This window comes from Falco cherrug, chromosome 1, assembly GCF_023634085.1.
Source record: "Falco cherrug isolate bFalChe1 chromosome 1, bFalChe1.pri, whole genome shotgun sequence".
Lineage (NCBI taxonomy): Eukaryota > Metazoa > Chordata > Aves > Falconiformes > Falconidae > Falco > Falco cherrug.
In genome coordinates this window covers 118813066-118840331 of record NC_073697.1, presented here as the reverse complement: position 1 = coordinate 118840331, position 27266 = coordinate 118813066, and the positions used below count along the sequence as shown (strand labels likewise).

The window sequence follows — 27266 nt, the reverse complement described above, 5'->3', positions numbered from 1 at the left end:
TCCCTCCTGTCTGGGCTTTCAATTCAATTAGATACTCAGTGTTCCCTCTATAAAGTAGTCTCATGTCTTTGCTCAGGAACCTGGACTCAGCCTTCCAGGTGCTTCCCCTGGGGTCTTGGCAAGATGTCCTGACAAGCACTGAGGAGTCCAAAGCCTTTTACTGCTGCATGGCACGAAGTGACACACTGCAAGCCACACACTAGCCTCTGACAAAATCAACATTGTCCATTGAGTTTCAGGTCAGAGCCTTCAGGAGAAAGCACGTTCTCCACAGTGTCTCTTCCAGAATTAAAATGCTGTATGAGTAAGAGGATGCTGTGGGTAAGCAGAAGGCAGCCTGGAGCCAAGGTTCGCCATTTCCTGGATACATGCTCTAGGCGCTAGTAATTTTTCCAAAATGTGGACTGAGGGTATTTTATCTCCAACCATAAACTGAGCTAGACCAGTGAAGTCAAAAGGTGTTACACCTGCTCAGGTCACACTAAGGAAAAGGCTCTAGATCTTGTACCAAACAGTCTTGGGTTGGAGACAGACAACTGCCTGGGAAGTTCAGCTAGGGACACAGTGCTGCTGCGTATTTCTCCATCAGAATGTTAATTCTGCCTGAGTCACAGGAAGGTTGGGTTAAGAATTTTTTGGAGTTAGGTTGGCTCTCGCTACTTTCACTTTATGAGGCAGTTTCTTAAACCTGAAACCAATGTGATGAAACTAGCCAAAAGGCTCATGCTTGGCACCAGAGCCTGAAAAGCCACATTCATAGAATCATAGTATCACAGCATGGTTTGAGCTGGAAGGGATCTTTGAAGATCATCGAGTCCAACCCCCCTGCCATAGGCAGGGACATATTTCACTAGACCAGGCTGCCCAAAGCCCTGTCCAACCTGATCTGAAACACTGCTAAGGATGGGGCATCCACAATTTCACTGGGAAACCTGTGTCAGTGCCTCACCACCCTCATCGTAAACAATTTCTTCCCTATGTTCCATCTAAATCTACCCTCTTTCAGTTTAAAATCATCACCCCTTGTCCTGTTACTACAGGACGGGTAAAATGTCTTTCTTATAAGCTCCCTTTATGTATTGAAAGGCTGGAATAAGGTCTTGGAGCCTTCTCCGCGCTGAACAGCCCTAACCCTCTCAGCCTTCCTTCAAAGTCCCCTCCTTCCAGAACTGTCCTTTCTGAAAGATGGCTAGACCCACTGGCAAGGCACAAATCTACTGCTTGACTTGCTCGAGTAAACAGTACAAACTGCATGCCTGCCTCCTGCAACAAAGGCTTACCTTTGTAGTGGGGACTTCTCGGGTTTTAGCTCTCAGCTTGTTTATTTGACTCTCAGCAATACCTGCCCTTTCCTCAGCCTCTTCTAGCTTATGCTGTGCTTTTCTGAATTTGGAGAGATTAGTGTTGGATTGTTCATCCTGAAACGGCAAATCAAAAAGAAATAAAAATGATCTGGCAACATGCTGGGGCACAGAGACAACGTTTAAAATGACAGTCCTAGAAAACAGTAGATAAGGATTCACTTCAGTTTAGTGACTCACAGCTTCCTCAGCTTGTCTCCTGTAGGATTTGATTTTCATCTGCAGTTTATCTACCAGATCTTGTAGCCTCATCATGTTCTTCCTGTGTTCTTCATTCTGTGGAAACGGAATGTGTATATGTCCTTGGGAGACCAAGCATCACAAGACTTGCTTTCTATTTATGCTCACCTGGAAATTAAGTTCCTTGAGACGCCGTTCATATTTGTGGGTGATTTTCACAGCCTCTGCAGATTGTTTGTGTTCTTCTTCCAGCTCAGCTTCTAACTCACGGATCTGATGAATCAATCAATTGGCTTGAGCCCTCACACATGACTCAGAGAAGAAAAGTATCTTTGACACCCATGTTCAGTGCAGGTACCCACCCTTGTCTCCACCTTCAAGAGCTGTTTCTTGCCTCCCTTCAGAGCCAGCTGCTCAGCCTCATCCAGACGGTGCTGCAGGTCCTTCACTGTCTGGTCCAGGTTCTTCTTCATCCTCTCCAGGTGGGCACTGGTGTCCTGCTCCTTCTTCAGCATTTCTGCCATCACGGCTGCCTTGGAAGGGAGATGACACAACAAACTGGAAGAATGTGGAAGAACAATGCATGCTGTGTACCATCTGAGGATTGAGTCCTCGTGCCTGCTGACCATTCCTGCCACCACCTGTCCTACTTTGGGGGGGGGGGTGTTTCTGCGATGTGATAGTGGTAGGCACATGATAGGAAAGAGTAGGAAAAAGGATGGGAAAAAATCTGCCTTGCTGCACACACAGAGCATAGAATGACAGAACGGGTAAATGCTCTGTCTCACTGTGTGGTCATTACTGTGACCTTCATTGACACCCAGGTGCCGTGGCGTAGAGCAGGAACCACCGCAAAGCTGGGGGCAGGGCATGGCACAGTTGAGAGGCTTCTCTGCATAACACACGTGGAGCATGATGGAGCCTGTGTGCTGCACCTCAGAGCATGCCCTGTTGTTGCCACAATAGCTTGGGTGGGTAGTGTTGCAAGGCAGATTGTTTTCAGCTGTTTCCTATGTTATTTAAGACAAAACTAGAATATACTTTGCTCTCACACATTTGATTTCTACACAATCAAATTAAGCATTTTGGTGAAATACTGAGTGACTTTAAAGTAATGTAAAATTCAACAAATTGTGTTGGCAGCAAAATACCTGAAAAGGTCTAAATTGAAAACTGTGAGAATAAAATAATGGCATTAGAAATTGTATGCGTATATATAAATATATATGTGTGTGTGTAATTCATTGTAATGCTCTACTTCTGTTTTATTCAAACAGAACACAAATTACCTAATTTTATTTTTTTTCATGAGCAAGTGGGGAAGTTCTCCTTCTATTTCAACTCTAATGTTTTTAAGTGTCAAGGTTTTGGTTTGATCCTATGCATCGCAAATCATTAGCAGGTTGGGTCCCATAATACACAAACCCTATTGCCTGGCTGAGTTTCACTGGCCTTGCACAGGAGGATATAGCACCAATTTTAAATGAAAATTCACAATTCTCATTTGAAAAGTTCTCAAATAGGATTTTGGAAAGATAAATACATTAGACACTTCACAGGTTTCAATACTGCAGGAATTTTTTGTGGTTTACATCTTCAAGCAGCACTGGAGAAAGTTGTTTTAGACCAAATAAATGTGGGTTTAGTTCATTACGATGACAACAGCCCCAGTAACTCCTCTGTCAGTCGGACAAGCTCCCCGTTGCTGTAATCCTCCTCTGACATGTAGCCTCTTCAGTCAGGCCCACAGACTGGTTCTTTGTCCAGAGACAAGAGTATTTACATTAACTCCCAGCAGCAATGCCATTGGGAAGCCCTGAAAATCTGAAGAGAAAAACACAGTAATATCCTCACATCTGTGATTGCCTTCTTTGCTCTTTCTTCAGCATTTTTCGCTGCATCAGTAATATCTTCCATCTCAGTTTGCATTCGCGCCATATCAGTTTCAAGCTTCTTCTTTGTATTAAAAAGGCTGGTGTTCTGTGAAAGAGAACAAGGGAGGCTTTGAGTTCTGCCTTACGTCTCTCACACATGGAGACCATGCACTACTATTCGTTTTTACTCTGAATTTCTGTACCCAAAATTATGTCTATCTTCGCAAAGCAAACTACCTGGGTATGGAGGAGCTGCACTCGTTCGGTGGCATCCAGAAGCTCCTGCTCAGCCACCTTCCTTGACCGCTCCGTCTGCTCCAGGGCTGCCCGCAGCTCCTCAATTTCAGCCTGCAGCAGGTTTGTTCGGCGCTCCACCATGGCCACCTGCTCCTTCAGGTCCTCCTGCGTCCTCAGAGCATCGTCCAAGTGCAGCTGCGAGTCCTAAATACGAGGAGCCAATTTTGTCCTAATGAATTGCTCAGACACTGTGCTGAAAAGTAAATCAAGCAGAAAGGTAAAACAAGACCTTGAGAGCTCCCTGGATGCCCTGCAGGTGTTTCTGTGCCTCTGCAGCCACGCGGTTGGCATGGCTCAGCTGGATCTCCATTTCATTCAGGTCTCCCTCCATCTTCTTCTTCAGCCTTAAGGAATCACTTCTGCTCCTGATCTCAGCATCCAAAACACCCTGCATTGTCTCCACAGTTCTCTGATGGTTCTTTTTTAACTGGCCGATCTCCTCATCTTTCTCAGCAATCTTTCTGTTGATTTCTGATTTAATCTGAGCCAGTTCTTGGTTGACATCAAGGATTTTGACCTCTTCATGCTCAAGAGCTGCCTTTAAAAGAAAAAGGGGGAAAACAAATACAAAAGTAACATTTTAGAGAACATAGCCATTGTGATGTTACTCAGCAATTTCACACAAACTCCTAAACTTCATGGCAATCAGCCTTGCACACAGCCACTTCCCAGGAGAGAGAACAGAAAGCTGTTCAGACTGTTCTCTACTTTTTCCAGTAAATATTTACACTCACTCACCTCTGCCCCTTTCAGAGCTAACCACAGCTCAGATTTTTCTGCTTCAGCTTGTTTTTTGTTTTTCTCCAGCTCTCCCATCATTTTGCCATTTTCAGTAATTTGTTCAGTCAGATCAACTATTTCCTCTGAGAGATAAGAATGACATAAGCCTGTTGTAGTCAGAGAAGCTGAACTCTATGCTTTGTGACTGTGTTCAACAACTCTTTTGTATACCTCTATATTTACATGTATACACACACGTACATGCCTACACCATTGTATGTGTACATATATGTATGTACAGATAAAAACATAAAGCCAGATCATGCAGGATGACATAAACACAGGGGCATCAGTGTGGTTTCACAGCCCTTCTTACAGACAGCCTGGAAGATACCTGCCTGTGTTTATGTCTCTGGATAGGCCATCGGGGTAACATTACAGGTCTCGTCATTATACGTTCACTGTGCATCTACAAAATTCACTTTCTTGAGCTGCACAGCCTCTTAAGGGCACCAGCTTTATCTGGGAGTGGCATCTAAATGCCCTTGACCACACCTCTGCAGCAGAAAATGAAGAGCCAGGACGTTTGCTTTATTAGCTTAGTCACTTTACAGGCTTGCTTGGCCACTTTGGGTGAGACATTTGTATTCTCCATTAAACTGACAGAACAGTAGTGACAGAGCCCTGTAACTTACTGCACATCTTGCAGACATGAGCGAGCTTGTAGAGCGTGCTGTCGTGGTAGGACTGCAAACAGCTAACGGGAAACCACAGCCAAAAACTTACGCTTGAGAGCCTTGTTTTCCTGCTTAATTGTTTCAAGCTGATCTAAGATTTCCTCATAGGCATTTTTCACTTTGAAAAGCTCTGTGGTCATCAAGTGTGATTCTTTACAGACAGCTTCCCGCTCCAACTGGCTCTCCTCATACTTTCCCTTCCATTCTGTCACAACCTGAAAGACATCAATTTCATTTCCTGCTAGTACTGAAAAGGGGTTTTTATTTATTTTACTTGTGGCTGTTTTCTGTACTAGATAAATACCGCAGTCTCTGAAAACAGGACAAATTCTTATTGCCATGCTCTAGAGGAGCTTTTAACTGTGAGACTCGACTTGATTTCAGTTTTGACTTATGTAGGGAGTGTTAGTTTGGCCTTCTAAGAAGGCTAGATTGAAAATATACTGTGCTTATTTATCACCTTATCAAAGTCCTGCTGTTTCTTGCTAAGGGTAGTTGCCAACATGTTTGCTCTCTCTATGTCCACTTTCAGATCCTCCACCTCCCTCTGCAACTTCAACTTCGTTTTCTCCAAGGAGGCACACTTGGAATTCACAGCCTCTGCCTGCTGTCCTGCTTCCTGGAGACGCTGAGAGAGTTTTTTCCTTAAGAAATACAAATATAACAAGCACGTGATTAAAAAAATCATTGTATTACGTACATAGTTTAATGAGTGCAATATCAGAAGTTTTTTAATGAAGTGTGCATGCAAACCCCAATAAAATAATTTAGGTCAGGCTACTAAAAGTAGGTCTACGTTCTACACAGTGTAGATAACATCTGGACAGTTCATCTCATCTACTATGTACTTGGCCTCCTCCAGCTCCTCCGTGCGCTGAATAGCGTCCGTCTCGTATTTGGTTCTCCACTGGGCCACTTCGCTGTTGGCCTTGGACAGGGCGCGCTGCAGCTCCCCCTTGGCTTCCTGCTCCTCCTCGTATTGCTCCCGCAGCAGGTCACAGTCGTGGCGAGCAGACTGCAAGGCGTGGGCCAGCGCGTTCTTGGCCTAAAAATTACCCATAATATCAAGTATTTATGTTAACTGCAACCTGTAGGTAACCCCATGACCTTGCACACTAAAAATATAGTCACTGCAGCTTGGGCAAAAGACAAAGGACCAGAGGTTTATAAGTGTCCAGGCCGCTACCTTCAGCTGCAACAAACTTTTCTCAGCTCTACCACTAGAAAAGACCAAGAGTGATGCTTTCACCTTGGCACATTCTGTAGCTTTTCTTCCCTGGGGCTATAGAAGCAAATGAAATCACATAGACTAGAGCTTTAAAGTTAAAAAACATGCAAAAAACGTCAGCAAAAGGGAAACTACTTTTAACAGGTCAGAGACCTCCTTAGCAAAGCACTTAAACCCCAAGGTTACTGTACACATCCTGCCCAGTAGTAATTTTATTGTGTTGGACTATAGGCAACAATATTTACAAACTTCCAAAAATGTTTTATAAACAAACTGAGGACCTGGTATATTTCAAAGCCTTAGCATGTGCTCAGGAGTCAGCACTACCTTGATCTCTTCCTCTAGCTGTCTTTTAAGTTCTTTATTTTGGTATGTAATTGCCTGCTTGCTTCTGGACAGTTGCAATGTTATGGTTTCTTTCTCTTCAAGTTGACGAGTTAGTGCACCTGTGACAAGAGAAGACAAGTTTCCAGAACCTTCTGGTCCAGATTAACCATCTTGAAAACATTCATATATAAATAATAATAAGTTACAGACGAGTGAAATCACACAGTGTTGTTTATCTTATCAGTTGTTACCTTTATGTAAACACTTCTACCACTCTTATTTTACCATTCTCCTTGCATGTATGTTTTTATCATGTCATCTTTACTTTTAGAATAATGCAGGGGTTAGTAATGAAACTATGAGACAGGTATGTCTCCTTCAACACTTACCTATTTATCTCCTTCGGTGTTACTCCTATTCTGATTTAATCACTGTTCATTCAGACCTCCATATACACATGCTTAACCCACAATTCTCTCAGCTTTAACTCCTTCAGTGCATAGCACTTGGTTTCTCTGTGGTTTCAGACCCTCCTTTCACTTTCCTTTCTTGTTTGTCATCCCTCCTAAACTTCTTCTACACTGACATCCTTTTTTAAAAGAACATTAGGGAAACTGGAAATCCTGTCTTTAGGTGTCGACATTTCTCTTTAAGTTGTATCACTCTCTCTAGCTTATTCTGCATTTTCTTCACAGCCCATTTTACTGTGTCTTCTACTAAAAACTTCAATGCTCTCTACCACTTTGCACAGGTTTAGGCAGTTTCTTCTGCTTTCCTACTCCTGTTATCAATAGTTACTTGACTGGAAAACATTTATTCTACATCAGCCTCTATCCTGTGGGCTGAAGTAACACATCTCTCCTTTCTTGGAGAGGTGCCTATAGCCCATACTGTCACCTCTAGAATTCTTGGGTATTCTTGTAGCCCTCCAATATCATCACCTTCAGATTTTTCCTGAGCTACTTCAGATTTTTTTCTCAAGTTTTCAGTTTCATCCTAAGAATTCCCTTAAGCACTATGCACAGTGACATTAAAAGGAACTGGTCAGACTTACAGAATCATCTTGCAAGCATGATCACTTCAAAAAGATCACTCCAAAGAAAAGAAGAAAGAATTTGATTATGGTCTGTGTGTTCCCACACGACATTTTCCATCAAAAGTTATTGTAAATTCCCTTTTCCCTGATAAGGGATGGAAATGGGGGAGTCACAGATCACAACCAGTATTTATTTGAACACCTTTCATTAATAAAGTTGCTACAGTTATTAGCCTCAAGCTGTTATTAATGCCAGGAAACCTTGAACACAGCACATTCGCTTATTTCTTCTCAGCTCACTCACACACACACTCACCCATCTAGCCCTAGCAGGAGCAACACCTGGATGGCCAACCCCAGCTCCCTGCTCAGAAGCAGAGGATTGTACTGACGGGCCAGCGCTCGGTCAGAAAACCCCTCAGGGGCTCCTGGTTTCATCAGGTGGCACGTATAATCCTGCAGTCTTTGTGTAGGGCAGTCACCGCCCTCTCGGATGCGGACCCAGTTACACAGCCCATTGTCGATGCTGGTGTTTGCCAGTGGCCTTGGGCTGATCTGGCAGGTCTTGGTGTTCTGAGGTTGGCAGTTCTTGTGGATTCATCAGGACTATTAGCCTCTAAAGGTTAGCAGATTTTGGGAGACTTTCATATGCTGGGCCCTCTTTGGTCTGCTGTTCCCTTGTAACTGTATCACCATCCACATACAGATGTGCCTATAGAGCTCATTCATATAAGTTCATATAAATTCACATTAAAAGGGTTTTCATGGCAGGTGTAGCCCTATAGCTTAGCTGCTAGAACAGCATGTGTCAGCACTACCTGATCTGCTATTGCATAAAATCCCTAAAATTCAGAAGGTTAAAGTCAATTCAGTGACATTTGAATTTGAGATGTCTGACCTTGCAGTTGGTCAGACCGAGCAGCATTCACACTCATCATTCACACCGTTCCAAGAAGTCTGTGTGGGAGCACGAACAAGCTTCATGAGAGTAACACACACAGAGATACTGTACACGCAGTGAATACGTACACTCTTGGATGAGAAAGTGCAGTTCTAACAAGTTGATCAAATCATTTGGGACTGTCCCAAATTCCCAGTCCCCCTGCACAGACTCAGCGAGCTATATCACATCATTTGGGAATTATTTACCTAAGCAAACGATGCTTACAATTGGCTTATGAACTTTAAAGTGTCACTCATCAACTCATTTCCTTTGATTTATTTCTAACGTTGTCTCTGCCTGTACCAATGAGTCTGGAAGGAGAATACACACCTTGGTTACAGCTAGGTCTCACATGCGGTACCACCTGAGAAGGGAAAAACTTCCCCTCAGCAGAGCTTTGTGCCTTCCTTACCGGACTCTGTCTGGAGCTGGGCTTTCTGTATCACCATCTCATTTGTATTTCTCTGGTTTTCCTCAAATTTAGCTTTTATCTCTCTCATCTGGTCTTCCAGGGTGCGGTGCATTTTTTCCAGATTAGCCTTAAAGAGAAGAAGAAAGTAGAAACTGCGTACGTGTGTGTGTATTGCGTTATGGCCCCACCAGACAGAAATATTGCCAGTTCATGTATTTCGCTTATAAAGAAACACCTTGGACTTAGTAATGGTCTCTGTACTACTGGCCAAGTCGTCAATCTCCATCTTGAGCTCACTCTTCTCCTTCTCCAGCTTCTGCTTCACTCGCTGCAGGTTGTCGATCTGCTCCCCAAGCTCAGCGGTGCTGTCCGCGTGCTTCTTGCGCAGGGCCGCAGCCGTGGCTTCGTGCTGCAGCGTGGCCTCCTCCAGGTCGCGACGCATCTTCTGAAATTCTGCCTCACGCTTCTTGTTAAGTTCAGTTTGAGCCGTGGTGGCTCCTCCAGCCTCTTCAAGTCTTTCACTGATTTCCTCGAGTTCATTAGCCAGCTCATCACAATGCTTCTCTGCTTTTGCCCGCGTTGCTTTCTCACTCATAATCTCCTCTTCCAGCTCTGCAACACGGGCCTATGTAATGAGGAGACATCACATCAGTAATTAATAAGGGACCAGATAATTCAATGCTTAGGCTAATGCATTACTCTCATAGTAGAACACAAAGCCCATTGTTTTGGAGATTATAAGCAAAACAAAGTCCCTTTGAATTTTACTGTTTTGCCAATGTAGGCAAAGGCTTACCAATGGGAAAAGACCTATACAGACCAATGCACGCTGCCTTCAGATCACAGCTTTCTGTTGTTGTATCGGGTTTGCGTGGCAAGGCTTTGGTGGCGGGGGGCTACAGGAGTGCTGCCTGTGAGAAGCTGCGAGAAGCCCCCCGTGGCCGATGGAGCCCAGGCCAGCCAGCTCCCAGCCAGACCCGCCACTGGCCACAGCCCAGCCCAGCACCGATGGCAGAACCTTGGGGAGAGCGGGTTGAAGAAGGGGAAAAACCCTGCACAACACCAGCAGCAGTCAGAAGAGAGGAGTGAGAACAGTGAGAGCAGCGGCCCTGCAGCCCCCCGGGGCAGGGCAGGAGGAGGCAGGAGGGGCTCCAGGTGTGGAGCAGAGGTTCCCAGGCATCCTGCGGGAAGGCCCTGGCCGGGCAGGCTGTGCTCCCACCCATGGAACCCACAGGGGAGCAGGTGCCCCCCCGCAGCCCGTGTGGGACCCCTCGCTGGGCAAGGGGTGCCCGAAGGAGGCCGTGATCTGTGGGCAGCCTTTTATTCCTCATTACCCTCCTCTGCTCTGGTTGGTCATAAATTAAATTCATTTTCCTGAGTTGAGTCTGTTTTGCCTGTGACAGTAACTGGCGAGTGATCTCCCCATCCTTACTTCAACCCATGAGCCTTTTGTCGTATTTTTCTCCCCCCATCCAGCTGAGGGGGGGAGCAACAGAGCAGCTCGGTGGGTAGCTGGTGGTCAGCCAGGGTCAACCCACTGCAGTTGCGTGGAGAAAATTATTACAACCTATCAAGTTAATTACTGTGACTAGGTCAGAGATTTTACTAGTTACCAACTCTGGACAAGCATTATTCATGCTACTACAGTTTAAAGAAGCAAACAGTAATAATGAAGTACTTATATAAATTCTCTTGCCTGCAATTCTCTGATCTTCTTCTGCAATCGAGTACCTGAATTCTGCTGTTCCTCCATCTTGTTTTGCATCTGGTTAAACTGAAAGTCTTTCCTGTGAAGGAAATGTTATTTTAATAAAAAGAAAGTAAGTCCAGTTAAAATCAAATAGTAAATTTGACACAGATTTTTTTTCTCATACTTCCTTAATTTTTCATCTAAATGTTGTTTAGAATTCTCCAGATCCATTATGGTTTCCTGGGAAAGTTTCAAGTCTCCCTCAAGCTTTCTCTTTGCTCGTTCAAGATCCATACAAACTTTTCTTTCCTGTTCTAAAGATCCTTCAACCTGTAACATAAACATATATAAAGATGACTGATGGAACAACTGAACAATCTGCCCCTTCTTCTTGTGTTGAACATGCTCACATGGTTCACTTGTTGCTCCAGCTTGATCCTGGCTTTGGTGAGGGAATTAACTTTGTCCTCCTCAATTTGCAGGTCATCCAGTGCCTGCTGGTGGGCTTCTTGCAGGGCCGCCTTCTCCTTGTCTAACTTCTCAATAGTCTCACCCAAACCTGTCATTTCTTCATTTAGATTTTTAACCTATTGTAAGGCAAAATACTTGAAGATCATTAACAATTTTGTCTTTGGTATAGGCTAGCGATCACACAAAGGAAATAAACTCTTTGCCAGGCTACCAAAGAGACTTCATTAGTTGCATTATATGGTCAAGCTATATAATCTCTGTTATCTATCAACCCTTCTGAAGTCACAAAGCAACCCTGAACTTTCATCTTAAAGCATTTTTGTATGCTTACGGGTTGGTTGTCCTGCACAATAGAGGTGAGCAAATTTAACATCAAACCTATAGGTTTCCTTATACAGCATCACGTTATTGTTCAAGTTGACTGCACCTTTACATCTTATGTATAGATAGCGCAACTATTATTAAACATGCAAAAAGCAGAAATAAAAAATACCTTGTTTTCTGTGGCATGCTTTTCCTTTTCAGCCTTGGCCAATGTTAACTCAAGGTCATCAATATCTTTCTTCAGCTCAGAGCATTCGTCCTCCAGTTTCCTCTTTCTGGCTGCCAGATCAGCATTTATCTCCTCTTTATCCTCCAGTTTTTCCACTAACTCCTTTAATCTTGCTTCCAGCTGGAATTTTGATTTGATCAGCTGGTCACATCTCTCTTCAGCATCAGCCAAATTTTCATTTTCCTTTTTAAAGAAAACAGAAATGTGTTTTGTTATCACGCATTGACACGTGCAGAAATCACCTGCCCATTATGCAACAGGAACATGAAATAACAGAATTTCCATTCAGACCTTTCCTGAACACTCATACAAAACTGATGTAATCTCAGGAGCCAGAATATTTTAAATTACGTACAGTCTGTATTTGCAGCTGCAGGTGCTTTTTCTCTTGCACCAGAGTCACCAGTTTTTCTTCCAGTTCTTTCCTCTGGGTTTCTGATTTAGCCAGTTCTTCTTTTGTTCTCTCAAACTCTTCCTTCATCATGGCCATCTCTTTCTCAGTTTCCACGTTTTTTAAGAGGGGTTTTATCTTGAAGAACAACTTCATCCAGGGCCAGTGCTTGACATTCATGAACGCACGGATGTTGTACTGAATGCAGAAGATGGAATCCCTGAAATCGAAGTGATCCATCAGTACTGTGAAAAAAGCACAGCTTTGAGACATCAGACCTCACAGAAGACACACACCTTCGCTTTAGCATTATTTTAAATTCAAGTCTCCTGAGGTATCCCCTGCATAAAGACTGTGTCTGTGTGATCAGTTGTCCTAAACAATCATCTCTCATCTCTTCCAGGACAGCTAGCAAACCTACTTTGAAGAACACCTGCAACCAAAGAACAGAGATCAGTCATTGCTGGGCTTATATTTCAATGCAATGGATGATTTCTCATTGTGTGGAAAAACTAAGTGTTTACCTTAGTGTGTCCAAATTTGTACTGAGTATGATCTATTTCAATAGAAGACAGCAACTTTTCACATGCCTTCTTGCTATCAACAAACTGTCCTTCTGGAATGACACCAGCATTCAGAAGGCGGTATCTGACAAAATAAAGGAAAAAGCTTAACCACCGGCATCATTTTAGTGCACAGGATGCTACAAGAACAGCTGTCACTCTGAAGGTACAGGGGGAGGCTGAGTCTGACTCACACCTCCAGCCTTAAACAGCAAAGCAGTAAGAAGCTGGTCAGTTCCGTAGGCTCCCAGCATGTCTTACATCCCTCAGAGAGTGAAGGCACGGACGGTCTGTTCTCTGGATCTGAGAGACTCTGCTCATCTGTGTCACAGTCATTTACACTAATCAAGGGGCCAGTTCACTAGGTTAGCTGTGAACTCAAAAAATTAATGCGTTTTAAGAATAGGGGGCCTGCTAAAATTATCTCTCTGACCTCTTCTATAACACAGGCACACCATCCTCCCAATGCCATGTTCATCCAGCCCCCTTCTTGTGATTAATATAGTAAATTTTTTTTTAAAGACATTTCAATCTTATTCGAAGCCTTCAAACCTTGAGAGTGTCCCAGGTAAGCTGTTCACCCTCACTGCAGGAAAGGTATACTTCACTTCTACCTTGACAACATCCTTTTTCAGGCCCCTTGATCTCTTGCTTTAAGCCTATCTTTCAGACGACAAGTTCCTGCATTTTCAGAAATCTTTACACCTGCATTTACACTGGCATTTGGGTGGACACTGCCCCCACAGACCCTGCTATTAGATATGTCTTCATACTTTCCATGGTTGTTAAATATTAAAATAGTACTTTCCTAAGAACTGTATCATTGACTTGTTTAGCAAGACTCTCCTCTCAAATGAATTGGGCTCAAACACAAGAACGTTATCACAGACCTCTGGTTAAAATCCCCATATAATATCTTGCTGGGAAATCCTTTTCTGCAGATTCGAATGCCTTCCAGAACACCATTACATCTCAGCTGGTGCAGAACAAGCTTGTGATTCATCAGCCCTATGACAGAGCAACATGGGGATATACTGATTTTTCTAGCACTGGTCAATTGGTCTTTCTGCCAGTTTCTAATCTATGTTTTATGAATTACCTGGGGTCTTTGTTTCGTTAGGAATGATACAACGCACAAAATGAGGATGAGTTGCTCGCAAGTTGGACATCAGCTTATTTAGATTTTCCTGTAAAAAAGAGATCATTTGCAAAGTCTGTATTAATTCAAGACATAATGCTAATATTCTCCATATGGTTTGACTCTAATGAAAAATACAAATTCAGAATCTTTTCCTTACTCTTCTAGTGAATATTCTACAACCCTGTGTAGGCATCAAAGTAAATAGCTACTAACAGTAGACACAATTGATAAGCTTTCCTCCTGTCTTAAAATGAAAATGTGTCCTTACCAGCTAGAATCATGAAGACATATTAATCAGGACACAGATGGAAAGAAAGCAACAATATTCCAGGATACCAACAGTGGTCTTCCTTGATCAAACAAACTTTTGATCGAATGAATGAATGGGTTGATTTTTTTGGTTTTATTACTTAAGTATATTCGTTATGTATAATTAAAAGAGACTTGAGCCACAAAATCAATGTTTGTCTATGACATCAGAGGTCATCTGCTCTGCAGGACAGCTTTTGTTAGCATTGCAGTTCTTCAATCACCTCATGCAATGCTGACATTACCCACGTCACAGCCAGGTGAAGGCTGCGTTCCTCGTTCTGTCAGGCAGGGCAGAGCCTGCTCCTGGCCCCAGGATACAGATGTGTCACACTAGCATTGGGGGGCTGCAACATGTAATTCGTGTTGCCCACAGTGACTGCAAGGCACCGGGGGCCACACAGAGACCCACCCTGGAGGAAGCCAGTTTACAGCCAAAGAAGGGAAGGATGCTGTTAGCACCAAAGGTCAAAGCCAAGACAATCTTTGGGCTGTCTTGGAACTCTGTAACCTGGTCAAAGCACATGAACATCATCCCATTGAACCTCATCAGCAAAGGAGAATTCAAATTAAGCTTTACCAGATCCCAAAGGTAACTTTCCACAGTATCATATGGCAACAGGGAAAGTGGGAATGGTGAGCCAGTGCAGACAGGTCTGACAGGACTGCCTTCTCGGCGGTCCCTGCAGCTGGCCCGTGCTGTGCCAGAGAACGCACCTACCCGAAAGAGTACAGAGACAGTTTGGAAGGAAGAGCCCTTTTTCTTGGTTCCTTTCTTCTTAATACCACCATTTTCAACTGGAAAATGAGATGACAGTCCAACTGAGGTATTGTTGTAGATCCCTTTGACAGCATTATAATTGTGCATCTAATACACAGAGCACAAATACTGACAACACTGATTCAAGTCAGGTGATAGCTACAGCTGGAAACACCAGACAGGAGACATGGTCCTCTGATCTTACCTTCATCTATGGAAGCAAAGGTGGCATAAAGACTGCATAAAATTTTCATTGATGATTTCTGATACAGCCCCACAACACTTTCATTCAGGGAGTCCTTGTTCTTCTCCAGCCAGCCAGTGATGTTGTAGTCCACCGTGCCAGCATAGTGCACCAGGGAGAAGTGGGCCTCAGCCTTGCCTTTGGCAGGCTTGGGCTTCTGGAAGTTGTTGGACTTGCCCAGGTGCTGGTCATAGAGCTTGTTCTTGAAAGAGGTGTCAGTTGCCTTGGGGAACATGCACTCCTCTTCCAGGATGGAGAAGATGCCCATGGGCTGGATAGAAAAAAGGTCTTTTCAAATAAGATGAATTCAAGTTATAATAATATGGAGTGAAAGAAATGCTAAAAGTAAAGTATTGGAGGTATTTTACAGAGAATTAGCTTGGGAGGAGCAGGTAAGCAAGATTTTTTCTGAAAAAAAGCTGGCAAGATATTCAAAAGCACCAGATTTTCATAGAGATTTGAGCTACCCAGCCATCAGCCAGAAAACAAAGTGAGCCAAGCAAAAACTGCGCAGTATTTTCTTGGAATACAGTAGTGTCTTCTCCTTATCCAGAACGAGATAAAAGCAAGAAGACATGAGGCTTTCTTATATTTCAGTTTAACTGAGAGGAAAACTTGAGAAGGACGCAAAGACAGAAGACAACTGGGGTATGAAATGACATGACAACTGACAATATAATTTTGTGGCAGAAAAAAAGACAGAACGGAGAAATAAAAGCAATTTCTTCTCAGAAGGCAGAATACATCTCTAGTCAGTCACCAGGGTCACATTTCAAGGAAAGGAAGAGGTAAGGAGACCCGGAAGCTTCACACAGGTTGTATTGAAGGCACTCAGTGCAAACACTCTCAAGAACTCCTTCCAGATATGATTTGTGTGATTGCACAAGCTGCCTAAGAAACTCACCTTCTCAATGAGCTCAATGCAGGCAGCCAGGTCCATCCCAAAGTCAATGAACTCCCACTCAATTCCCTCCTTCTTGTACTCCTCCTGCTCCAGCACGAACATGTGGCGGTTGAAGAACTGTTGCAGCTTCTCATTGGTGAAGTTGATGCACAGCTGCTCCAGGCTGTTGAACTAATATTTGAGCGAATGTGTTAATATTGTTAAACTGACTCTATTCAATTCATTTCATAGTGATGTCAGGGCAAGGTCAGCAAGACTACCCCTGAAAGGTTTTGGTAATAGCATAAAGAATATATCATGGGTGGTCCAGTCTTACAGAAAAGCTGTGCTGTGCAGCACATGGTTGATGTAGCCTAAATTGGCAATTTTTTGGGGAGACACTAACGTCACTAAATAGAGATTTTGTGGGGAGGGACTCAGCAGCTTCACAACTATGCTTCAGCTGTTTCTTTTCTCTTGCAAAGTGGCTGGTGGATCTACAATGGCAGAAGCAGCTTCAGCCTTGTTCTCCAGGGCTGCATTGGGATGAGGATAAGGAGAAGTCAGAAAAGTCAAAGAAAAGGATAAATAAGTGTTTAAAGATAGCCAGAAGTCTGAGAGTGCTATATAAAACCAAACCTCAAAAATCTCAAAGCCAGCAATGTCTAAGATGCCAATAAAGTGCTGTCTTGGCAGCTTTGTATCCAGTTGTTGGTTGATGCGCATCACCATCCACAGGAAGAGTTTTTCATAGACTGACCTGGAAATTACATTCACAGCCTGCTGCACCTGCAAGGAGATGGTTCACACAGCTGTGTCAGAGCACCGCTAGTGCATCACCAGAATAAAGCCATGCACACGTGCCATCAGCCCACAGAGTGCACTAATAGGCCTTAATGGTCCTGACGATACCCAGCTGTGACCCGCACCCACTCCAGCCCCTCAGGGAGAGGATGGTCCCTGCTGCTCCCTGACACTCACCTGATCCACTGTTTGACCCTTCATGACATATTCATTTCCCACTTTCACCCGGGGATAGCACAAAGCTTTCAGCAAGTCTGCTGAGTTCAGGCCCATCAGGTACGCTGCTTTGTCAGCCTCTGTAAAACAAACAAACAAACAAAAAAAAAGCTGAAAAACTTTCTTCTTAGCTGGGACAGGCCGAATTCCTTGGAACCAGCCAGAGCTCACTCTGAAACTTGGCAGACTGGTTGGCTTTACTCTACCCACAAAGCTTCATTGGCATTCTTATTTACTTTTCCAAAAAGGCTTGTTGGGCTCACCCTCGTGATTGAGTGGCTACAACAGCACCAACAGGCACGGTAAAACCAGTGCATGCATCGGTGATGGGGCAACAGAGTGGTTTTCCCTTCAAGCCACTTCTCCACAACATCACCCAAGCAGAACCCATCCGGATCTGCTATCAGAAACTGGTGCACGCCACAGCAAGGTGTCCCACACGCAGGGTCCTTCAGCAGGAATAAAGTGGATGCAGAAAGCAACTCTACAGGGTGTGGTAAGCTGAAGGCTGAACCTTTTTTTTTCTTACATTCATCAAGGAACAACTGGTTCTTTCCTGGAAGACTCCGTGCATTTCTAGTGAAAAATGGTATGAAGACAGTTGGAAATACATCTCTCCAAGCCATGAAGGTACTACCTTCCGTGCCATCCGGCTCTGCCTGCTCTTCACGTGGCTTCTGCTTGAATTTCATGTTCCCGTAGTGCAGGATTGCCCCTGTCAGTTTGTAAATCCCCATTCTCTCATCGGAGCTGAAGCCCAAAATGTCAATGGCTGCCTGCACACCGGATAGATCAGCTGATTAGAACAGTGGTGATGGTAAAAGTGATACTGCCTCTCCTTGCTAAATGTACTCACATCTGTGGCAACAAGCTCCTCCCGGTCATCAATGCTGGCCACAGAAATGTCCCCTTGGCTGATGAATGGGTAATCATACGGGTTGGCTGTGATGAGGAGCATCTCTGAAAGGCAAACAAAGGAGTGAGAGCCAAACTGGCAGCGAAAATGGAACAACGGCTCAGCAAGGTTTCACAGGCTCTTTTTCCTTTTGCATCCCCAATTTTTTCTATTAAGAGACAGGAAAGACAGAGTAAAGCCATTCATCTGCCTTCCACTGGATGAGCAGAAAGTCCCAGGTGAGTTCTCAGTCCTACCAGTTTAATATGCTGTGAACTGGGAACTGAACATTCAGCTCTGGCAAACAAGGAACAAGGGCCATCCAAATAAATTATTTTTAAGAAAGATATTTTTAGGTAAGACTCGTACAGGCTTGTCCTCATATGTGACATATACTAATCCATCCTGAATGCCCCTTGCACCTGCTGGTGCTGTGTGCTGATGCACATAAGTAATACAAGCATGTGTGTTTATCGCCATCTAATTGAGATCAAAATTCTAACTTGTTTTCAGTCCTGAATCCTAGAGCAGAGTAAGAGCAGAACTGAAGGTGTGCAGGTGTGCAGCGGTGCTGTGCAGCACGCCAGAGAGAAGTCCTCCATACATTGAAGATAAATCTGTCTGTGTCCTTGTACAGACATGCAGTCCTCTGGGGCACGGCAGTCGGGAAGAAGGGAAGAAGGAGGTGGTAAACGTCGGCAAGGCACGTAGTGGGAGGATGCAGGGAGAAACTCCACCTTGGGAAATGTTCTGTGGAGAGCTGGGAGGGATGGGCAGCGTGGAGTGAGGGTGCAGTAGTTGAGCGTGTGGCAGAAGGGTCTGGGAGAGATGCGGGGCATGGGTAGGGTATGCCACGGCAGTGGGAAGGGGGAAAAGGCTGGAGGGGCTGTACTGGAAATGGGGAAGAACTTTTGCCTATGTGATAAAGAGTTTAGATAGATGGTTTGTAGATCACAATATCTGGCCATCCTGCACCCAGGGAACTTCTTACCTTTCTGTTGAAGATTATTCACAGGATCTGGCCCATATTAGTTGGAATTTCCACACAAGCAAGAACAGCAAGGTGTAAGGCAGAGTAAATTAGCCACCCCCACACCTCACCTGCACACAGTTTATGTTAGAACTTACCCAGGGAAGATAAATTGGAGGTGGAGTAACCCCTAATGTGACACTGTTATACAGAGATAAAAGTGCCATGTACAGCTTTGGTAACCCAGGCATTGTTGATGCTGGATTACATGAATAAGCACGTGGCCAAAGCTTCAATGCACGGTCTGAGGCACCTGCCAAAAAGGGAAGCTGGGTGCTTGTGACATGTGGCCCTAGGCCAGCAGGTGCCACAGTACCCTCTGTCACTGAGCTGGCACATTTGGGGAAAAATTTCCCATACTGATTTTACTGTAAAGCATCACCAGGTGATGGCTGTCCTTACCAAGCAGTTCAGGCTTCTTGTTGGAGAGGATCTGGTAGAAGATGTGGTAGCTTCTCTCAGCTTTCAGCTGGAAAGTGACTCTTGACTTTTCCAGCAAGTCTGTAATATGTATGCACATATAAATTTTTCAAGCTCTTCTTTACTTTATAATAAAGCAGTAAGGCCCCATCATGTACTCACAGGTCTCAATGTCAGCAGAGGACAGTTTTCCAGAGGTACCAAAATGAATACGAATGAATTTGCCCTGGCAAGCAGACAAAAGTAGTGGTCAGTGCAGCATTCTCAGGGTAACAGGCCAGGCTGTTTTCCTTCCTTTCCTGAATCTCAGTGACAGCATTTCAAACCTGTCTGACCTATCTTAGATATTCAAACACAGATAACAGGGAACAATTTGTTGCAGCCCACGCAGCTGTGAGCATGAAATAGCTGTAAACACATCAGCGTCTGACAAACAAACCAGAAGTTTGCACCAAGAACATTTATCCCACAGACCAGTGGCTCCCAGTTGCGAGGAACAAGCAGACAACTAGGATTAACAATGCAGGAGAGCAGAGAGAAACACGATGACTCACAAAGCGTGAGGAGTTGTCATTTCTCACAGTCTTGGCATTCCCAAAGGCCTCCAGCAGTGGGTTAGCGCTGATGATTTGATCTTTCAGCGTACCCTGCAAGAATATTTGAATAATTATTGAAAAACACCATGGGCTATGTGGCAGGAAAGAGTGACTATATTGTGGCTTGCCTGATTACATGTGCAGCCACATGCCCTCCATTTCAGCTGTACAGTGTTACCGCAGCACCAAGAACCAGCATGGTGTGTAAATGGTAGACAATTCATTTTTCTCTTATACAAAATTTCTCCCATGGTCAGAGCTCTCATCTCTCGGCCACAGGGACAGAGTGCTCTGTGTGAAGACACTGAAGCTTCTGATTCTTCCAGGACACCAGTGGCAGCTCTGGTGCCTTGTATTTGTTGTGGTCCTAACCACATATCAGCCCCTGGTCTTACTGCCTCTTGAGAGTGGCTGAAGCTAATAAATGATATTTCATATTTTGAAGTAAATGTTTTTGCAGCCATAAGTCGATAACGTCCCAAACTGCCCCTCTGCCAAGCCTTTCTTCCTCAAACCTTCATCCAGGACTCCTCCTTCTTGGCTAGGTCCCCGCTCGCTGCAATTGTTGCAAAGTACTGGATGACACACTTCGTGTTCACAGTCTTCCCGGCACCGGATTCTCCGCTGTCAAAAGTAAGCACAGAGCAAAGAATTATCCACCCACTTTTTGTAGAAGACAAAGTTCAAAGTGACAGATGTACTTACGTGATTAGGATAGACTGATTTTCATCATCTGTCAAAGGGAAAAGTAACTGCAGTCAGAGAAGCTGTACAGAAAAGTGCAAGTTCTCATGTAACCCATGACCCAGTGTCCCTCAAAGGGAAAAAACCACAATCTCTGCAAACAAAACTGAAAGGATGCATGGTTATCTTCTTCTCCTCTCTTCCCCAACCTGTGCTCCACTTTTCATCTTCTCTCTTCTGCCTATGTTCCATCCTGCACTCTCCTCTTTGCTTCTATCTTTACCATTCTTTACCTTTATTACTATTTAACACAGGACAGGAAACAATCAAACTAAGCCCATGTATTTTGGTGAAAATATTTCTTCCAGCTCTGTTGAAACCACCCGCTGTTGCCTGAAGCTACATGCTGGTGTGCTGACTGGGGACTTCCCAGGTAGCGTGTCCTATCCAACCGCACCTGCCCCTTGCAGTGCTTCCTGCTATGGTGCTTAGCTTGGTACTTAGACCAGAAATACAGATAATGTACAGTACAACAGTGCAGCACTTCAAAAATAGAAAACCTATTTCGGGATTCAGGGAAAAATGTCTGGAGCTGGTTTTATATCACCTAGCGATAAAAAAAGACACATCTAATTCCACAGTACAATAGTTGTGAACCCAAGGAGATAATCTGCAAGGTGATGCAAAACAAAGAATTCGGGTAGCACACCCGTGCAGGAGATGGGAAAGGCAACCGAGCCCATGGCAGACAAGGGAAGGTATTTGGCAGAAGCAGTGTTTCTGACACAGTTGTTTTCTATGAGTCTGGTCAAAACAGAAAATCTCACCGGTCAGCATGAACTGATAGGCGTTGTCCGAGATGGAGAAGATGTGTGGAGGGGCCTCCTGGCGCTTCTTGCCTCGGTAGGCCAACACCACCTCCGGGTTGTACACCGGCAGCCACTTGTAGGGGTTGACAGTGATGCAGAAGAGCCCCGAGTAGGTCTGCATGAAAAAAAAAACAAAAGAGTCAGTGAAGTCCATCTCCTGGCACCTGGATTTTCTCCTTTGCCATGAGAGGGAACTAACATAGATCATCCAGGAGCTGTAGCGGTCCTTGAGGTTGTAGAGGATGGCAGGTTCATGCAGGTGGGTCAACATGGCCACATCCTCAGTTCTGTCAAATTTAGGTGGGTTCATGGCATATACATCATCGGGTTTGACAGCAACCATCTATAATTCAGAAAGAGTTCACCTTGATTTAGCAACTCTTGATGCTCCTTCCATGTGTACACACAGAGACACAAACACAGAGAGGTAATAATATCTGGAAGGCTGCTCTAATTCGTATTTTGCTTTCTGTTTAACTGTGCAAAAGAAGATATGGCTATTACAGGACAGACACTACTGCTGGCCAGGAACTCTACCACACTGGCAAATTTACAGGATGTTTGTTTACTGTCCTGGAATTGCTACATCCACACAGACCTATGAACTTCAGGTCACGGCTGTAATAGCCAGGGGCACAGCTGCTGCCAGCCTGCCTTTCAGCCTCCAAGACTAATGCTGCACACTGCCCAAGAGACAGGACAGTAGCAGCGTCAGATTCATCAACAGCAAATCCTTCCTCAGAACATATTTGTTCCAGTCATGCCTGTTGCTATTCCTAATTGAACAAAGGCTCCAGCTCTACCAAATAGCACCGTCTACTGGGCTCACATTGTGGGTGACCATCCTGTCGCACAGCCAGAGCCTGTGGCTGTGCTGTCAGGGGCCGGGGGCAGATGTGCAGGAAAGCAGATGCACACACGGATGGCAGCTGCACGCCTGCTGCAGCCTCTGCTCAGTCACATGCCTGCGATTGCTGGAGGCTGGGAGCGAACCAAGGGATGACAGCTTTATCCTTTATTTGCTTTCTTAAAAACCTTGTACCACCTACTTGCCAAGAGGTTGGTTGAAGTGGTTCTTTGAGCTGCAGCTATTCTTGCAAATGTTACCAGGACATGAGCTGCTAAGACATTTCAGCATTTTTGCAAGATTAACACCTTGGAGGCATCTCTAGGAAACTGTTTGCAGCCAGTGACACTGTTAATAATTCCACATGCCAAGGGCACTTTCAAAGTAGCTGCCTGCTCTACTACCACTAAAAGAAGGAATTTATCAGTGGATATGACAGTGTTAGGTGAGAAAAGGTTAAAAGCAGCAGCTGAGGAATGCTAAGACAGGGAAGACTACAACCAAAACTGTTTCAGGGCACTGCCTGATCTTCAAAGCCTAAACCGAGAATGACCATCCCAGTGCCCAGAGCAATACTTCCCTCTGGAGACTGTGGCTGGTCCCAGTCAGAGGGGAGGGCAGGGCAGGGCACATTTTTTTGCCTGAGCCAGTCTATGCAGCATTCCTTGTCCTCTTCAGCAGCCCTAGGGCCCTCAGCAGGGCGGGGAGGAGGGCCAGGAGGAATGCACTTACCCTGCCATCCTCTGTCTCAACAGTTATCTTCCCACCCTGTGCAGCCTTGATCTTCCCTTTGGTGTACTCCACCTCGGGGTCAGCCACAAAGCAGTAGGTCTTGGCATCAAACGGCTGGTTCTGAGCTTCTATCCTCTCCCTGTCCGACTTGCGCAGGTATGGTGCAGCCTCCCCAAACACCTCCATGTCAGCATCTCTGCTCATGGCTGAAGCAGAAAGACAGACCCTGCAGCGGCGGTCACCTCTGCAGTCCTTAAGGTTGAGCAGAGTGGAGCTGAACACCCACCAGCCCCCCCAGGCTGGCTGCTCTCAGCACCCTTCCCACATCTCAGATGTGTGCTGCAAGGTCTTCAGGGATGTATTTGCCTTTCAAAGCTGAAATGTACAAAAGCTGTGAAGGAGAGCTGCCACCCTTCGTGGCCCCAGGGAGAGGGGATCCATGTCTTAAGGAGCAGGAGGGCTCCCTGGGGAAGTGCAGCAAAGGGGAGGGATCTCTTGAGGGTTCACATAATCTTTAGTAAGAAAGCCTGTTTTATTTCCAGTTCTTCATTTATGATTCCCCCCTTCCCTTTTAACATGGAGCCTGTCCTGGTGCTCTGGTGGGCAGCCACAGCGGGCAGGAGCGGACACGTGCCATGGCCGGTTAGAGCTGCTTGTGCAGGGGAACAACCGAGACCTGCCTGCAGCGAGCGCAAGGGGAAAGCCAGCTCATGCCAATCTGGGCAAGCCACTGGTTTTCATGGCTTAAATTCTCACCTTGTCAGTTGACAGAAAGAAGGAAGGAACGGGCTCACATCTCTGATCTCTGAAAGAGAAAAAGTGGAAGGTCAGACTCCAGCTAAGCTACAGCCTCTCTGAAGGTCCTCTACCTCTCACTGCAAGCAACCACCCCAGCTGAGGACCAGCGAAGTAAACTGCAGATACCGGTCCTTCCCTACCCAATGAACGGCCCAGCTTGGAATCTACAGCAGATTTCCCACCACAGTGCTACAGCTTGCAAAGCTCCAAGCACGGGCAACAGCAGCTGCAGCAGGAGCCCTCCACAAAGCACAGGCACTGTCAGGAGACTGGGAGCCACCGACAAGAGCTTTCTCCCTGATAGGTTTTATAGGCTCAGCCAGTTCCCTTAACTCAGCCCCTTCCCTATATTTGGAAGGAAGGGATCAACACTCCTGCCTGCTCACCAATTCACGTTAAGTTTCTGCCATATACAGTACGTAAAGAAAGGAGCTGCTCTTTTTTTCCAATTTTAGTAACCCCAGGACCTAACTGTGGTTTATAGACTCTTTGTTGTGAGAATTTCCTCTACTGGGAACCTGCTCTCCTGCCAGCTATGACCATGGCCAGCACTTCACTCACACCTGCTCTCACCTATATGTTAAAGAAATACTAGTCCAGAAGGGACCTGCCCCACTGCTCCTGCTCACAGGATAGGCAGAGTTGCACAGTGGCAAGGGAACACCCGTGGGGTGGAGGGAAAAGGGGAAGGGAAAGGTGGTGAGGAAAGGAAAGGAAGGGGAAAAGGTGATGAGGATTTATGTAGGAGCAGTTATGGCAATTCTTGTGGCTTCCCATCACTGCATGGGTCAGGGAGGATGGGAAGACAGGCCATGACTGAAGTATGATGTGACAAACCATGGCAAAATAGAGGTTAATCAAAGAGCAAAACCCAAATCTAGCCAGGGATGAACATTTCAGTGCTACAGAAATTTAGCTTTGAATACAGTTTTGGCTGCCTAGAACGTTCACTGCCCTTGCTGCCCAAAAGAGCTGCAGAAGCCACATCACAACGTGCTACCAGGTTCTTAGACACAGCTGACAGCAATTCCCAGGTAAGCAGGATATTGGTAAGGGGACACAGCAGCCACCAAAACACTGGGCACCTGCCACCTTTGCATGCTAGCTAGGTCAGCGCAGCTCTGCACAATCCTGAGCACTTGTGACCCAGAGCACCACTTTCACATGAATCCCTGGGGCTGTAGGCTCAGCCACACCTGGGGAAAGGCAGAGATGTGTCTGAGGAGAAGGAGGCTCTGCAAGGATACACTGCACCTATGCAGCTCTGGGCTGGGCAGCACAGACCAAGGACTGGTGGAAAGGCACGGCCAGCACAGGCTCAGACACCCTTCTCCCTTCCCCAGAGCAGGGCTGTGCTGCAGGCTTCCAGGACCACACTGCCAAACCACCATTAAATCCATTTTAGCCTATGTGCGTGCACCCTGAAAAGCATAAGAAACCAGTGGGAATTAGCATGGAGAAAAATAAAAATGCAGCAAAATTCTCCAGCTCTGCAGGAGCGATTGGGGGTCCAGCAGGACCCCAGGCTGAGCTTTCCCATTTCAGGGCAGCACACCACGACCAGCAGGCAGCACAGTCAGGCAGAAGCTGGGTTGCTATCTTTGGCCCAACCACCTCTGTTCTTGGTTGCACATTTTCAACAAGATAAACCCCTCGCTGACTCCTGCAAAACTTCCAAAGCTGACTCATAAACTCTTGCAAAGGAGGTACGACGCCTCTTCGGGCCAGCGTGGGCTCTGAATGGAGGCCCTCCAGCCCCAAATGCTCTGCGTGGTTGGTACAGGGCAGACAGGCAGTGGCTGCACGTTGAGCTCAGCTGGCAGGGCAGGCGAGGACAGCAGCTGGCAGGAGCAATGGGAGCCTTCATGCCTGCATGGACAGAGGTCACTCTGCTGCAGGGGTGGAAGGATCTCCTCTGCCCCAAGTCACCCTGCCTGTTTTAGTCATCTTCTGTCACTGTTCACCCTCCACATTGCATGGACACGCTGCAGCACCAGCCCTCCTCACCAGAATGAAGCCTACAGGACCTCTGCGAAGCCAGAAACCTACCCCAGATGACTCCTGCCACCACCCAAAGCACCACGCCCACTGGAGCCCACCAGGACCGCTGCTTCTCAGTATGGAGGATGTCACCTCATCTTTCAGTCTGCCAGAGGAAAACTGACCCCATGGTCTTGCAGGAGCATCACTGTCATTAGTGTTTTGACAAACATGTTCCACGTTGCCCTTAATTTCATTCAAGGTCACTAAAAATGGACACCACAGCCACATATCTCATGAACCATGAATTCCTAGAATCCTCCTAAGCCTAGAGGATGAGGGAAAGCTTTTTTTAGCAAGCATCCCTGTGATCGGTCCTTTGAACTCAGCACAGTGCCTGAGTTTACTGTCTGCAAAAATTTGAGACACAGCAGACAAACTATCAGTTTGGGGCTTTGTCCTGATACTGAATTGACAGTGTGATTCAGACAGAGCTTTTTCCCGCTCCCAGGCATATCCAAAAGCAAGGGGGCTGGACCCTCTTCCCTATATCCAGCTGTAGGATCAGAGCAAAGAGCACACGCTGGCAGTGAGAGCCACTCTCCCCATTTTCTCTCACTGATCCAGGTGCCCAGCTGGGAGCAGAGTGCAGGAAATGTGCTCAGCACTGGTGGGGCCGCCCCTCAAACCCTGGGTTCAACTTTGGGCCCCTCACTCCAAGAGGGACGCAGAGGGGCTGGAGCGTGTCCTGAGCCAGGAAGGGGCTGGGGCACCAGTCTGGTGGGGGGCGGCTGGGGTTGCTGGGGGGTTCAGCCTGGGGAGGAGGAGGCTCAGGGGGGACCTGGTCGCTCCCTACAGCTGCCTGGCAGGGGCTGTAGGCAGGCAGGAGTCAGTCTCTGCTCTCACGTAACAAGTGACAGGACAAGAAGTAACAGCCTCAAGCTGCATCAGGGGAGGTTTAGATTGGATGGTAGGAAAAACATCTTCACTGAGGGTGGTCACACATGGGAACAGGCTGCCCAGGGAGGTGGTAGAATCTCCATCCCTGGAAACATTCAAAAACCATGTAGATGCAGCACTTGGGGACATGGTTTAGTGATGGACTTGTCAGTCCTGGGTTAACTGTTGGACTTGATCTTAAAGGTCTTTTCCAACCTGAACGATTCCATGGTTCTATGAAAACAATTAGCAACGAGCAAGGACCCACAGGTAGCCCCTGCAGCCAGCTAGTGACAGGCACCTGCTGAGCACTGCACCGAGAACACTGTTTAAAAC

The 27266-nt window shown here is 45.9% G+C and overlaps 1 protein-coding gene across 3 annotated transcripts in view; it reads right to left on the bottom strand.

Annotated features, from left to right (window-relative positions):
- Positions 1 to 27266, bottom strand: part of MYH3 (myosin-3) — a 48416-nt gene that overhangs the window by 14095 nt on the left and 7055 nt on the right. For 2 of the 3 annotated variants that reach the window (XM_055723623.1, XM_055723631.1), the window contains 39 exons: positions 23970 to 24018; positions 23214 to 23419; positions 21834 to 21977; positions 21593 to 21749; positions 20787 to 20814; positions 20597 to 20705; positions 20040 to 20132; positions 19648 to 19711; positions 19468 to 19566; positions 17997 to 18100; positions 17778 to 17916; positions 17102 to 17220; positions 16760 to 16909; positions 16142 to 16312; positions 15199 to 15508; positions 14955 to 15031; positions 13883 to 13970; positions 13674 to 13791; positions 12745 to 12868; positions 12517 to 12653; positions 12185 to 12440; positions 11770 to 12012; positions 11216 to 11392; positions 10990 to 11135; positions 10812 to 10902; positions 9351 to 9740; positions 9116 to 9242; positions 6725 to 6843; positions 6018 to 6214; positions 5630 to 5813; positions 5219 to 5384; positions 4451 to 4575; positions 3942 to 4250; positions 3653 to 3856; positions 3396 to 3521; positions 1904 to 2074; positions 1710 to 1814; positions 1542 to 1637; positions 1281 to 1418 (listed from right to left, as the gene is read on the bottom strand). In XM_055723623.1, the coding sequence (XP_055579598.1) occupies positions 1281 to 1418; positions 1542 to 1637; positions 1710 to 1814; positions 1904 to 2074; positions 3396 to 3521; positions 3653 to 3856; positions 3942 to 4250; positions 4451 to 4575; positions 5219 to 5384; positions 5630 to 5813; positions 6018 to 6214; positions 6725 to 6843; positions 9116 to 9242; positions 9351 to 9740; positions 10812 to 10902; positions 10990 to 11135; positions 11216 to 11392; positions 11770 to 12012; positions 12185 to 12440; positions 12517 to 12653; positions 12745 to 12868; positions 13674 to 13791; positions 13883 to 13970; positions 14955 to 15031; positions 15199 to 15508; positions 16142 to 16312; positions 16760 to 16909; positions 17102 to 17220; positions 17778 to 17916; positions 17997 to 18100; positions 19468 to 19566; positions 19648 to 19711; positions 20040 to 20132; positions 20597 to 20705; positions 20787 to 20814; positions 21593 to 21749; positions 21834 to 21977; positions 23214 to 23417 (5805 nt within the window). In that variant the 5' untranslated portion in view covers positions 23418 to 23419; positions 23970 to 24018. The remainder of the gene's footprint in view (positions 1 to 1280; positions 1419 to 1541; positions 1638 to 1709; positions 1815 to 1903; positions 2075 to 3395; positions 3522 to 3652; positions 3857 to 3941; positions 4251 to 4450; positions 4576 to 5218; positions 5385 to 5629; positions 5814 to 6017; positions 6215 to 6724; positions 6844 to 9115; positions 9243 to 9350; positions 9741 to 10811; positions 10903 to 10989; positions 11136 to 11215; positions 11393 to 11769; positions 12013 to 12184; positions 12441 to 12516; positions 12654 to 12744; positions 12869 to 13673; positions 13792 to 13882; positions 13971 to 14954; positions 15032 to 15198; positions 15509 to 16141; positions 16313 to 16759; positions 16910 to 17101; positions 17221 to 17777; positions 17917 to 17996; positions 18101 to 19467; positions 19567 to 19647; positions 19712 to 20039; positions 20133 to 20596; positions 20706 to 20786; positions 20815 to 21592; positions 21750 to 21833; positions 21978 to 23213; positions 23420 to 23969; positions 24019 to 27266) is intronic. The other variant, XM_055723638.1, reaches the window with a different exon arrangement.